This window comes from Bombus impatiens, unplaced genomic scaffold (genome assembly GCF_000188095.3).
Source record: "Bombus impatiens unplaced genomic scaffold, BIMP_2.2 scf_0504, whole genome shotgun sequence".
Taxonomy (NCBI): Eukaryota; Metazoa; Arthropoda; class Insecta; order Hymenoptera; family Apidae; genus Bombus; species Bombus impatiens.
The window spans coordinates 211,481-226,662 of record NT_176923.1 but is presented as its reverse complement, the minus strand read 5'-3'; the positions used below and the strand labels follow the sequence as shown (position 1 = coordinate 226,662).

General features: G+C 44.7%; 1 protein-coding gene across 1 annotated transcript in view; it reads left to right on the top strand.

Moving 5' to 3' along the window:
* Positions 1–341: 341 nt before the first annotated feature.
* LOC100749600 (zwei Ig domain protein zig-8) overlaps positions 342–15,182 on the top strand; it is a 24,996-nt gene continuing 10,155 nt past the window's right edge. The window contains exons 1-3 of the mRNA XM_012387999.3: positions 342–2,531; positions 2,582–2,794; positions 12,120–12,286. Of these exons, the coding sequence (XP_012243422.1) occupies positions 2,749–2,794; positions 12,120–12,286 (213 nt within the window). The 5' untranslated portion in view covers positions 342–2,531; positions 2,582–2,748. The remainder of the gene's footprint in view (positions 2,532–2,581; positions 2,795–12,119; positions 12,287–15,182) is intronic.

Sequence of the window (15,182 nt, the reverse complement as noted above, 5' to 3'; positions counted from 1 at the left end):
AAGAAGAAGAAGAGGAAGAAGAGGCGGAGTAGGAGGAAGAAGCAAGGTTGAATGCACAATACCGGAGGAAAAGTAAGAGAGATGGCGAGAAAGAGAAGAAGCATGGAGGAAGAAGAGAAAGAAAGGAGCGAAGGAGGAAAAAGGGTGGTGGCTGGGTGGGCAAACGGGGTGATATATAAGCAAGCTATAGACACGCGACACAGGTAAGCGCGCACGCGCGCTCACGCATACTTGGCCAGGAAGGAAACACGTACAGGTATCGTGTAACGGTGTTGGCGGTGGCATAGAGGAGTTCGGAGAGGCTGCACGGGGCGGCTGCGTGCTTGAAGCTCAAGCGGCGCTCGCGCAATGTAGTCCCTCGGCTATCCTTGACGCGGGAGCATCGTCGTTTCGAAACAACCGCGACCTTCTGCCGTCGCGCGCGTTCCGTGAAAACGTCAAACATCCGACACGCTGTTCGTCGCAAGATCTTATCCGAAACGTCGAAATTCCGATAGACAGACGCGCAGAATCGGTGGTTTCCGTCGCACCGCTGTGATCGCGATCGCGTCGTCCTTGCTCGTCCGTTACTCGTATCGCAGGACTTTTAACGCGTACCGCATCGCTCGACAGGGATACATCCGCGCGATTCCGGAATACGTTTGCGAACCGCCGATACAAATCGATCCACGAGATGTGTTGTGGTGACGTAACCGGTGACTTGTGATCCCCCTTCTTCGGTGTGACCAGTCAATGGGACATGGATGCAGTCCTGACGAGGACACAGTGGTTTATGCGACGCGCGTTTAGCCTTGGATGCATTGCGTTCGAAACGCTCGTCTCTACCGTTTCCATACGCGCCCAATTTTTGAACGAACAAACGTCACTCGGACTGTGACTCTCAAGGATGGAACATCGTCGAACCGCTTCGAGCAACACGAGTTGAAATAAAAATATTCGACTCGTTACAGAGTTTAGAAGCGAACGTCACAGGCAACCGGATTAAGGCATTTACCGTTAGATACTTGTAAACCGGTAGAAGATTTCGATACTTCGAACGTCGAAGATGTTCGAAACGCGCTGAAAATCTATCGTGGCTTGCCGTGGCATACTGCAAGTCGGTCACGAATTTCTGGCTCGGAGGTCGAGACCGAACTTCTGGCGAACAATCGGCTGGTCTGCATAAAAGACTCGTAACACTGCCGGAGCTTCGTGAACGAAACTGGGTGACGTACGGTTATCGTTCGTGGGCCGATCGAACTTGGCACGAACGTCGTTCCGTCACGTTTCACGCTGAATGGAGCGACCAGGATCTCGACGTGCAGCACGTACGTCTCGTCACGACTAAATTTTCTCTGCCCCCGCGGTAGAAAAATTCCTTGGATCTTCGAATCGAAGCTGCGACGGTACTTCCGACCAAGCATCTAGCAAGAGCGAACATTGCCGATCTATTATGAAAGCGATAAATCTTGAGAAGGCTCGACAGCTGTTCCGGCTGAACTTATCGCCCCAAAGATTCTTCGATTTTTAATCGTTGAAAATCCGTCGCGTCGAAGCGAAGCGAAACGGAGCGAAGCGGTAATTCACGCGCGTACTCCACACAACGAAACGTTCGAGTGATTTTTACGCGTAGTCGATTAAAAAGGGTGTCGTTTCGCCTATCGCGCGAAACCATTTTTTTTTCTTCTTGCAATCTCATAGCACGGCATCGAAGTTGCAAAGGTGTTGGTGAATCGGTGTTGGTTTATCCGAGCGTTTCTGTGACACAGTTTCTCGTTCGATATCTGTTCGCTCGCGCTATGTGACGGCGTGAGAAATCTGTGGTCAGATTTTTCTCCTTCGCGCGTTTCGTGTCTCTGGAAAATGTTCGCGTCGAACAAACAGGATAATTAAATTTCGATTAAGAGGCGAACAAATTGACGGAAAGGAAGCGATAGGCGATTTGGGAGAATGCAGCGGTACGGCGGTGCACTGGGTGAAATCGCGAGAAAGAATGATCGATGGAATGTCTAACGCGTCAGGGAAATTACTTTAACGAGTGCCGCCTAATGCATCGCGAACGACTTTGCGGTGGTGAATGCGGTGAGAGGCATAAAGGCGTCCGATCTGAGACGAGTACAAACTAATGCTACACCAGCCTCGAACGAGACGAAATACTCCAGCCGTTAATTACATTCATTAGCGGTTCGCGCGCTATAACGCTGTAACGTTCGCGTAGCGTTACATTTTCTGCCGCAGCTCTGCCGCGGAGAATAACTTGCTCGTGAATTCCTACGTATCCGAAGCAGCACCGTGGTGCGGAGCTTTTTGTTCTCCAAAAGGGGAGGAGAGAAACACCGAACCAACGAGCCAAGAAAAAAACGAGTAAATTCGGTCAAGTTGCAGCAGCACCGAAAACATACAGTTGCAGCACTGCAGAAAGCGACTGTGTGATTTCGTCGAGCCGTGTTCGGCATTGTTCGTAACGAAAGGATAAATCGAACGCGTCAGTGACGTTTGAAAGATCGTAGGGGTCATCGACGTTATCGAAGATCATGCCACTGTAGAAGAATAACGCGTGGCGGGAGAAAAAAAGGATCTTGAGAAGCGATCGTGCACGGACAACGATTGATCGGTCCTCGAGGAAAGGCCGCGTAAAATGTCACCGCGATCGAAAAACTATCAGTGCTAGCAAACTATCGCCGGTAAGGATGCGCTATTCGGTGAAACGATTGAAATGCGTGTGAGATAGTATATCAATATGTGAAAGAACCTCGTCGAGGAAAAGCGATGTCTACTTCTCTTCCCATACTCGTCTGTTTTATCATTTCTTTTGGTAAGTAGAAACTCGAACGACCCTGTCGTCGCGCGATTCTTTCGTAACGCGGTTCTCTCGTAACACAGTTTCGGAACAGTCGCGAAAGACGGGCAACTTCGCGATCGAGCACGCGGCATAATTGGCGAAATTTATTATTGTACGAATCGACGTCCCCGGTAATCAAGATTTTAATAACGTCGCGAGAGCGTTCGTCGCGTAACGAAGTTCTGCTTGTTGGCCGGTATCTTGCTGGGAATATTTGCATTTCAAATTTCGGCCGAATCGAGCGATTTAAAATTGATACGAAACCAGAGGAACGGCTTTCTTCCATCCCGCATATCCGTTCCTTCCATTCTTCTTACCAAGTGCTAATAATTTGAACGCGTTAGAACGAATAAGCAATTCTTTCCATTTAATGTAAGACGAACGCTTGCCGTTTGAATTGCAAATCGATCGTTTTTCTACCGACTGACCCAGTATCTTGTATTATTCATGATATTCCTTTCCATCCCTGCCACACTTTGACACAACGTTTCAGGCCGCGCGAGCTCGCGCGCGTCAGGGTGGAGCTCTCCTATATCTTTCGGTTCGATTGGATTTGATGAACTCCAGCCTGACTGATAGGGAGATGAGATTGTACTTCCGTACCAGAGCCACAGCTACACCTAACCCTCTATTCAACCATCTATTTAATTTCGAACGTACTTACCAACGAGTATTTCCATCTCTCGCGTTTCTAAGCGTCTCCGACCGAACCCCATCTTCTACTATGTTCGGTTTACGCACTTTCAACGACGAGTACGCGTTTCGTCGATTACTTTATTCCACCGCGAAGAATATTCCCACGTTGAATATTCTTTTAATTGGCGAATAATATATCTGTCATAGCGAAATTATTCCTCTACTACCGCTTTAAAATCACTTTTCAAATTAACTTTAATCGCCCAATTTTCTACTTTGTATCCGTGATCGTTTAAAACTGTATCGCAGCTTCGTTTCGTTGCGTTTTCACTCGAGAGAGGAAGAGAATAACAGTCGTGGTTCCTCTCTCGGCTTATTTCTTTTTAATTGCTTTAAAAGTTAAGAACGTCGTCTGTAATAAGTAATAAGCTACTTTGTAGTACACTTCGTAGTAAACGTTTCGCGTTTCTTCTTGGAATTTGTCATCGGGTTAGGTTATACAATCGTCCAAGGCGTCGTGCGGAAGAAAGTTTATACGTATTCCGTGTTAAGAAGAGAAAGAAACGCTTGAACGATTTAACGCGCAAATAACAACTTCTCGTATATCTTTGACCGCATTCTCTTTTCTTCTCGAACCTCGCGTCGTGATTCTCACTGTAGAGTTAGTTTCGTGGAAAGCTGCAACGGTTTTTCTTCGCCAACTAACATCGCCGTGTACGTAAAAAACCCGCAATAATCGCTACAACTGTACCAAGAGAACGCTCGATCGTTCTCTGTTAACTTTTCGCTATTCGACATGTGAACTATCCTTTGACGAGCGAAGCAAAACGTACTACGTACTACAAACCTACTACGCACGATGTTCGAAGATTACAAAAATTTGCGGCATTCATCCATAGTCATAACGTAATTCGTCTTACGATAATACCGGACCATGATCGACGCTTTCTCGGTATAAATATCAGTTCTACTCTCGCAATGTCGACCAACTTCGCACCTACGAAGTCTCTTTAATTTCTACCGTATGTTTTTAAGGACGCAAGCAATTTTTGTCGACGACGAAAACGAAAAGTTACCGAGTAATACGGAGATATATAGTTTAGAATCGAAAGAAATCGTAGTTAGTCGAGTCCGTAAATCTTCGACGGTTCGACTTTTCCATTATCCGCCACACGGATGTAAAAAAAACACCATATCCTGAAAAAATATGCCGGATAAATAGCGGTATACATAATTGTTGAAACTAAACCAACTGGGCCGACCGAATAAACGACCAATGCGAGATTTCAAGCGCGCGAAATGGTTGGCCAGAGCGCGAAACACGCATTTGTTTGTCTTTCTGTGTGTCGCAAGCTAACCAAAGAATGCCAAATTAGTTGGCAGCGAGCGATCGATCGCTCGCAACAGTCGCAACGCGTTTCCAGGTAAACGGTTTATATCGTATCAGTTCCGGTGTTGATGGGAATTCGTTAGAATCTGACCGGACACGATTTGGCTTCCTCGCGGCCATCGAACCGAAAGCCGTGATTCCAACTTTCCTCGATACCGCCCCTGTTTTCCCGATAAAGCGATTCCAATTATTCCAAGTAAAATTCTTGATTCGATGTCTGGCTCGGTGGCGCTACTTAAGCAGAACGATCGCGCAGCTATCCGATCTCGTGGCGCACCGTGATTTAATCGTAATTGAATTCATTCCTAAAAGGACAATCTTCAGGTTTTCGAATGCTGTTTTTCACCGTTTTATCTCCGTGCTTCCTTCCAGTTGAAAATCGACCAGCCATTGCCGTGCTTGTTTTCCTGCTTTCGGTCTTGTTTGTTATCGTTTGTTTATCCGCTACCGCACGACCGCGTGCCGTATCTCGAAAACGAAAAATCGACCATTGAACTCATCGCGGTTAAAAATCTCGTCTCTCAGTCAGATTCCGTTGCTTTCGCGGATATTATATACACGTGGAAAAAGAATCGAAGTTACCAACGTTTTCCTGATGTTCGAGCGAAAGACGATGCGCTAGGGCGACGATAAAACGCGTTGCTGGAAAGATATCGGAAGAAAGAGACGGATACGTGAATAAATCGGTCGGTCGACCGATCCGCGGAGGATAGAGGAAAAAGCCGGAAAGACGAAAGATCGCTGGCTCGATCCGGGCGATATCGCGCGATTCGTTCGGAGTCATTTTGTTTAATCTAGGCGGATTATGAGGACGATGAAACCGAGCTGTCGGATTCGCTTTGATCGTTCATCCATAGAACGAATCGGAGGCAGTGAATCGACGATACAAGCTAGACTACGAGGCGTTTATAGGGCGATCGGTACCGTAGAACCATCCCACTCGCATTTATGACGTGACGCTACGAAACGTAAAACGACGCGCGTAATTCCGGCCGTACCGTGCCGCCGTGCCGGCACGACGCAGCCTCGGTTTACCGTCGGATTTTGCCAGCATGGTTCGCCACTTAACCTAACCGGTTCAAGATTCGTCCGGACAAAGTGGCGCGTTAACGAAAATAATGATTCTCCGTATCGTCCCTGCTCGACGCAAACGCTGCTGGATTAAAGTAGCCGGCGAGCCGTACACGATCGATAGAAAATAGCGATTTGTAGAGGATCAAGCCAGATACGAACGTGCTTTCTCCTTCGAATACGCTTCCTCGCTATACGTGTAGTTGTCGTCCGTATGGACGTGTGTTTCGCGTTGATACCGAGCCGGTTAATCGATTCTCTCCAGAAGCTTCGTAAGTTGCTCCATTGGTAAAAGAGAACGCTCGATAATGTTTGATTCGAGCGCGTTCCTCGTTCGATATATCTACATATTGTACGTGTGTAATCGCCGTAACGATCGATCGTTTCATCTGCGATATTTTATTCGACGAGAAAACGAAACCTTGGACGATTCTCACGCAAGAGTAGCGTCAACAGACCGATTTTGTCTACTCTGACAGCTCCTACACCGTTCATTTCCGTATTGGTATTTTTCGACGAGAATTCCAGTCGATACGTTCGTTCGTTTGCTTCCCATTACCCGTCTCGGTGTCGGTCGTTCAACGTCGACGAGCGAAAAAGGCTTGATCGACATTTTGGCTAATTTTTGCTTTCCCCTAATCCGCTTCAACGGTTATAGGCATAGAAACGAAGTAACGTCAAACCTGGCAAAATCGTAGCTGCGCAAATTATACGCTCTTATCTTGTCATCGATTAAATTCTATTCCTTATTAGCCCAGCTAGAATCAGCTATCGTTACCGATAATATCGACGCGTGGCACGATGTCTTTCGATATTATTGACATGTCGCGTATCGATCGTTCGTACCTTCTTCGAACTTGTTACATACTTGTTACGCGTTGCCAAATATTGGACGATCGGTTACAACAGGTAGATTGCAACGTACAGCCCGGATAAGTCGAGGTTAAAGTAGTTTATTTCGTGAAGATAGTTCGTAATGATTGATGTTCGTGTTTGGCGAATAAACGTAAAATACGTGGAACACTGACTTTCTCTAGGAAAATGTAAAAACCAATTTGCCAAATAATAAAATATCGATAAAGAGTATCATTGCAGCGCGTAGTAAGGTAAAAGCATGGTTGACTCGCGATGTAAGAAGACGCGAGAACCTCTCAGGAAAATGCGACACACATTTTCTTTCGAGGTACAAGAAATTCGATTTATATATGCCTTGACTGAGGTAAAACGAGCTTTGCAAAATGGATCTTAGTCGAGATAGGTGCTTTTCAGTGGTCCTTACACTATAACTTTACGTAGGCAATTTGAACCACGAACGAGTCAAGTGGCGTTTTATCTTGTTTTATCGATTAGAAACGCCAGATCGTTTAAAACTACGCGTCCTCTCTTGTCAGTTTGAAAAAAGTATCGCACTTCGGCCAAATCTATGGAGCGAACCTTCGTTTTTAAATTAATTAAACGCCGAAAGGAACGGCGAAATAAACAGAAACGGGTTGTACCGGATAAGATCGAAAGTTGGACGAGATAAAAGTTGACTGGAACGGTGATAAAGCGTACATTCGGATGGAAGGGATAATAGGAACGGTGGGACGAAGTAGGATCGAACGAAATAAGATCCTACGGTGAGCGACCAGACTATCCGATGTCCCTCATCGTCGAGAAAGAACTCCGTGGTAGTTAGCCGTGATGGGCCAGCACCATCCAACGAGATTCAAATAATTTTATTACGAAGCCAGAGCAAAGTCATCCGCTGGGTCTCTTAGTCTTTTAGAACGTTCCCGATGTTCTTCGAAAGTTCCAGCTCGAGAATGACAGAGACGCGACATCTTATGTGGTGACCGAGAGAAAATTCGCGTCTCGAAGTGCCTGTTTTCTCGGAAACTTGCCTGGCTCTGTACCAGTTACTTATTCGACCATCTTGCGATATCAGATTTTTTTCGTTTCGGATGACGTTCGAGCGGAAAATCGGTCGTTCTGTTTGTCGTATCCGGTCGTGATTGGGGTTTTACGACTGTCGGTTACGTTCGAGTCGCATCTGTCCATATTTCTTGGCTTCTTCCAGACGATATAAATTAGAAGAAGCGAAACTGTAAACAACGCATTGAAATATAACAAATTTGGCGATCGATGATCAGTGTGCAAATGTCACGCCACCAACGATGTTAACGAAATACATTGATATTATTTTGTATGCTTGCAAATTTGAGAGAGGCAGTTATTTTTCGAGCAAGATATTCTTCTTCTTACGAAAGTATTTTCGGCAGAGTCGCGAAAGAAAGAAGAAACGTCGGTTGGAAAAAAAGGACATGGACCAAAGAGAGGAACAAAGATGGATTAGTAGATTCGAGAGCAAAATTAATTTCCGGGAGAGCCTCCGGGATATAGATTATCCGATACTGGCTGTGAACTTATTTGACCCCTTTTCGGCGGAAAGACCGTAGAATACAACCTACGCTGCTCGAACGTACGGCTTTTCCGCTCAAGAAAAATCTTTCGAAATGAATGCATTTGCCCGTTACGCGAGAACCCCGTGTAAATGATGCTTTTAACGGGGAAAAAGTGGGGAAAATTTAATGCAACCAAAATGTTCCATGCTAGGTTGGCTACTTTGGCATTTCCGAATTTGGCATTACCGAGAGTGCAGCGGAAATATCGTTTTTCACTTGGAAAATTTGAATTAACGGAATATCGAAATGGACAGTTACGAAAACAATTTAACGTTAAAATCGTTTTAAGTAAGCGAAAACGTTTTGTGTTGTGTTGATAGGCGGAAAGGTGAAAGAGCGAGAAGAGATCGAATCCTCTGAGAGTGCCGGTTAATGTAGCTCATTTTCTGTTTATCGGAACACGACCGAAAATGCAAACGAGCAGAGGAAGGTTCGTTGCAGCGAAGTCCGACGTGAAATAAATTCACGGGGTCGCGGATACCTGGATTTTCCAGTCTCTCGGTGTTTCTACTTTATTCTATTCGCCATTGAGAAGCTGCAGAAATAAAATTTACCAAGAATCTGGATAAATTGGCCGAAGAAAGAGAAGCGAAGTGAAGCAGTAGCCGGGCAGTTGGCCGGCGATATTTTCGAGACAACGGTCGTACAATTTCGTCACTTGTCTAGAGTCAATGGGAATTTCGAGGAAAGTCGAGACACGTCGTCGAGAAAATTCAACTATGTACATATAACGTTCCGAGACAAAATTAATTTTCGTGGAAATAAGTGGAGTAACGAATCGGTGGTTCGCGTTACACGCTACGCGGCTACTGTAGCCGGTTGCGCATCTTTGCTCGTGCATCGCTGGAAACTTTAAACAGACCACGCTACCTGGGACCTTTTAAATTTCCTCTGGAGGAACGAGAACGTTCCGTGAAGGTTTCGTCCCCGGGAGAGAACGACGCGTACTTTGCAAAATGCGGATCAGAAATTCACTCGATACGCGCTGAAATACGCGCTGAATATGCCACATTCGCGACCGACCGATTCTCCATCGTAATTACGGCGTGTCGCACAGACGAACGGCTCGGTTTTAATCGAATGACGCACGATTTTACTACCGGAAAGCTATTCATTTGACGATCGACGAAGCGCAGAACTTTGAAAAGCTGTTAGAGTTACATATACATATATATACAAGATTCATTCACCGTGCGTTACAACTTTTCAATGGAATGTGATGGAATAGAATAGAATGGAAGTTAGCTATGCCGAAGAAACTAACTTTCGTCTATCGATTCTCATCGTAACGAGAACCAGCGAGCGTTTCGGTAAGCATGTTAAATCGTTCAGTGCTATTATAAAAGCACGGTCGATTCGATTCAACGTTGCCAATACGAACTTTGATAAATCAAACAGCGTTTGCCAATCGGAATAAATAGGAAACGCGTGAGAAACAGACGAGCCTAGAAACCTCGAAGGTAAAATAATATTTTTGAATATCGATAGCCGGAACGTTTTATAAGGAAACGAAGGAAAGGCGAAAAAAATATCACAGGATTGTTCTTTGCAGCTCGATGTGTAGAAACGTGGAAAGTAAGAGTGAACGTGTATCTTGGACGACGCTTAACGCGAACTCGTCTTAACCGCCTCTAGGGCGGAAAGCTCCGAAGCGTAGTCTACGAGCTACACGGTCTAGTAAACTAACGAAAGAGAAGTTCCCGCTGCGAAAGTACTGCTCTACACGCGAGTCATTCCGAAGAGTGAAGAGCAATCGCAAAGAAAAGCTCACCGACGTACTTGTCCACGTTTCAACTTTGCCCGTTGATCCCGGGCTTTCAATACGGCTCTCGATTTCCGCTTGGAACCTTTGATCGGATTTTCGGCATCGAATCTGCGATTACGCGTCCGATTCTTTTCTAGAAAAACAAACGGATCTCGGTGGTATTCGCGTGTTACCAAAATCCCGATGTTTATTTAAATTTCTCTTTATCCCTCTCTATCGATTTACTACCTTCGACGTTCGCCGGCCGATTTTACTGCCTCGCAATTTTGCAAGATCGTAACACGATTCCAAGCTTTCGGGTGTATTCCGATTTCACTTTGCGATCTGTTTCGCGCTCAGTCGAGGACGCTTCGATGTTTAACGTTGTTTATTTTGCTGTCGATTAACGAATTTTACGATATAAATTGGAAACACGATTTTCTGGAAATTTCAGTTGTTGATACAACTCGATAGGTGCGAATAAATACAACCACGAACTGGAGATAATGGAATAGGAAATTAATAGAACAGAAATAATAACGCGTAGAAGAAACGATCGTTCACGATTGTGAATTGTCATTGTATAATTCAAAGAGTACAATTTAGGCGTGGGAAATGGCGCGAAGAGAGCAGGCATGTCGATCATTCGCGAACAGTGTCGCTCTATGGATGTTATTTCGCTCGAATGGCAGCAAAATAGCTGGACGCTGGATGCGATCCGTTGGTCGCGTTACACGCAGTTACCCTTGCAACTACTCGTTCTCCATTCACCGGCAATGTGTATCTCCGGCCAGGCCAGTCACGGTTGCCCGTAAACTTTTCCATTGTGCTCGAGTTTTCCATGTTTTAAACTACTAAACGATTTATTCGAAACCAATCCCCTTCTTCTAAAACTGATTTTTTACCGTTCGTTTTATCGCCCTTGTATTCGATTATGTTCCGAGTACTGAATATTTATAGAAAATAAAGGAACGCTCTTGGGAACGATACTTACGCGAGTCAACCTTTCCTCGTGATACGTATCAAACTATGGAATTGGAAAGAAACTTGTTTCTAAAGATTCGTTTACGGTGATATCGAATAAAGGCGATCGCAATTCGTGGATATTCCAGAAACAAATCTACAATGCGTGTTGCTGTGGACTCGCGTATATCGTGCACCGTGTTGAAGCGTGATTTCGATGAAACGCACGATGAAATGGATTATGCGTGTTTGCATCAGTCGAAAAGCAACAAAAAAAAAAAGTTCCGAACGAATGCGGTTGATACTCGTTACAGGTGTATTGAGTATTCTGTGCACGGAATTCAAGCCCTTTCATCTCGTCGCAGACTCCATCGAAAGAGAAAATTGTATCCGATGGAAGCCGTTGGTATTGCGAGAACTAACGAAATCAAAAATAAACGAGAAACGCGATTTCGAAATCTCTTGAAAAACAAATAGATTTGACGTTTTCGAAGAAAAAAGAAAAAAGATCGACCTTCCCCTGTTACTCAAACAATACGTATCATCGATTTGCTTGTTATTTCCCCATTTTCCGATTCCTCCAAACGTAACCATTTTACGTTTATCGCAAGTAGATACCGTATCGCTCGAGACTTAAGAAACGTTTCCCTCTTAAAACGATGTTTACGCGAAAAAGGAAAAGAAAGAACGCACAACCGAAAGACCACGGTTTTTCAAAGTGCCTTCTGTCTCATAGGTGCAGTCACCTTCGCGTAAGCCAGTTAGCGTTTACGTATTCACTACCAAACCTTCGTTCCTACCTGTTTTCTCGTGTCAATTAGTTTTCTTCGGATTCGTCTCGTCAACAAAATTAAAGTACGTCGCGCGAAATTCGAACGCTCGTTTCATTTGGTTCAAACAAATGTAAATATCTTATTAATAAGTGTGTAAATGTTAACTAATTACGAAGTTTGCTAATGTTTGTAATTTGTTTCTTCTTCTTGTCGAATGTTTCGATCGTCATTCGTCCGAAGTATGCTTGAAATTAATCGGTAAATTGTCGTATTTCAGGTGGTATAGCGTCATGTGTAAGAAATTTTCGAACCGACTTTCTGGAAGAATGGCCAACTCCTGGTACGGGACCCCATTTCGACACCTCGATGCAGTCAAACTTTACCGGACTGGTGGGCAAAACCGTGCATCTAGTATGCAAAGTGAAAAATCTCGGAAATCGGACTGTGAGTTTGTTATAATTTATGCCTGTTTCGAACAACGAAAAGCCAAACGCCTCGTTGACGGAACCGATCGTTACAGATACTTTGCAAGGAAACAATGATAACGCTGTTTGCGAAACTAGAAATTAGCGATTTACCTCTCAACTAGCTACGACTAACGAGTAACTAGCTTAATCGTATTTTGATTCGATCAAAGATATAAGCTTCGTTTAAGTTGGCGAAAAGTGATTTTTTAAGAAATTTCCGTCCGAAGGAAATCTTACGAAATGGATAAACGTTGTGCAAAAACTTTTTGCTTTGGAAATAACAGACACGAACGTGCGACGAAAAAGCGGAAACGGAGCTAGCGGTCCCGATTTGCCCATAGATTTCTATCGATTACAGGACACGATTGATCCTCTGATCGAGTCGTGCCGATTATAACAGGAGATATCACGATCGTGAATGCTCGTTCGAAAGAGAAACAGTCGCCAGCTTCCAAAGACGGAGGGTTATATCGACGATATGTTTGGCCAAAGCAGCTAAGAACCCGTTGTTGTTAATACGCCGCCAACGATAACGGCGGTGGTCTTCATTAATAGGCATATAGAGACCGCAAGCTAATCAATGGCAGTTTGACTTTGGCTTAGAGCTCCCCGATGGAAGCAATTACAATGGCGTGGACTCGGGTCTTACCTGATTCTGTTCACCGACCGCTCGAACATAGTTTAAGATGCATCGATTGACTTACATTGTATTTATGAACAAAAGCAACCGATGGAAATCCTCTCATTGAATGCCGACCCTTCTGTCCTCTCTAGTGCATAATCAATCCAATCGCGGATCGAATACGTAAGATTAAAATTAAGAACGAGTTAAGTCGTAATCGATCGTGATTTACTTGAAAGTCACTCGTCGCTTTTTATTGTGTCGTTGCATAAGTATCCGTAAAGACTTAAACAAAGTAATTTATCTTTATCGATTGCTCGTTACAAGCTCAAGACGTGTTTTCCTTTCACTGAATAATCTAGTTGAGAGACTCGTAAGATAAAAGTTGCGTATCGAAGAAAACAGAGAAACGAAGAAATTTGAAATGTCGAACCGTAAGTTGGATTGTTCGTTATTGTTAAAACTGCGCTCGGATTACGACATTGAGGAACAAAGCGCTCGAGATCGTTACATCGGTCCATGTTCCTTCTCGAACAGCAGGATACCGTACATACACGTGACAACGCATACGTACACGTGCGGAGTGTATATCCGTGTAGGCGCGTGCTATGTGCACGTGCAGATGTAACACGAAGGGATAGTCGCCTAGGTACGCGTCCGGTGTAGGCTTCGCTCGGTCTCTTTTATCCGGACAAAGATCAGCGAGTCCCTATTTTCTTGAGATCTATTCTCCGTCTCCCTAGCCGATCCCATTTTCCCTGCTGTCTACTTTCACAGTAAGAGCCTGTAATCCCTACGATCGTCAATGGAAGCGGAAGTCGTGAGACGAGCATCTAATGGCGGCATTCTTCGCGCAAACAACGCTGAAAAATACTGAAAATGGTCGTGTTAAAGCTATCCGCGTGCGGCTGTACGTGTTTCCTTTTAGCGTATTGGAATAATTGCGCGGTTACGCAGAAACAAGAATGAAAAAATTGATCAAGCTCTTTCGAAAATTTACAAACGGTGATAATCATCAACGTTTCAAAATTTAATTTTAATTTCTAATTTTTTAATTTTCAAACTTCACTTATCGTAGATCTCTTTGTTCTGTTTAACCAAAGATAGGCTCTGATCTCTTACCGAAGCGCATTAAATCGTTGAAACGTGAGTGGAACGACGCGATATCGCGCAGTTGCGACCAGATGGGAAAGAAATTCCGCGCGATTCGATCGACACCGCACAGAGTTTCATTGGCTTCAGCCCCATCGTTCGGAATGCAACAGTTGCCAATTCTTGACCGAAGTAAGTTTCGGTGGTAAGTCGCAGGGTATTCGATTCGTCGACTCGCCGTTGCTCGAAAGCTGGAAACTTTCGCAAATGAATATCACTTTACGAGGTACATATCAGGTCTGTAAGTATGAAACCGGAATTTGCGTATAGATGGCCCTAGCTGATAACGTAGTTATCACTAAACTGCGTCATTGATGCCAAAAGTATTTGTTGACATCTCACAAACATTTTCGACTCGGAACAATATAAGTTTCATACAACAGCATAGTTTGTAATAGCGTTGAACATGTCAAATTTTGTGCCTGGGAACTACGATTAGCGGACAGCGTTGATTTTCTATTACCATTTGAAGAAAACTGCTGCAGAATCGCATCGAATGCTTGTCGAAGCTTACGGTGAGCATGCTCTTGGTAAATCACAGTACTTTGAGTGGTTTAAAACATTCGGAAGTGGCAATTTTGACGCGAGGAACGAAGAACGTGGAAGACCACCGAAAAAGTTTCGAGACAGCGAATTGCAAGCATCGTTGGACGAGGATGACGCTCAAACGCAACAACAACTCGCTGATCGATTAAACGTGACACGAGAAGCCGTCTCCATACGTTTGAAAGCCATGGGAAAGATCCAGAAGGTGGGAAAATGGGTTCCACATGGACTGAATGAAAGACAACAGCAAAACCGAAAAACCACTTGCGAAATGCTGCTCGCCAGATACAAAAGAAAGTCATTTCTCCACCGAATTGTGACTATTTGACGCATTGTGGTATTTGACGCATTCGCTGTACGTAAGATTCGATTAAAGGCCAATAAAGTTCCTTTACGGCACGGCACGGTAAATGTGGACGCTTGGTTCAGCGATGCGACACGCTACGCGTATGCTTGCGACTCGCGAGACTCGGTTTAGTCGATTTGTTCGTTCGATAGCGCGCGTGTGCACGCGCGCAATTACAGCTCGCATGGGACGCGCGACGTGCAAGGC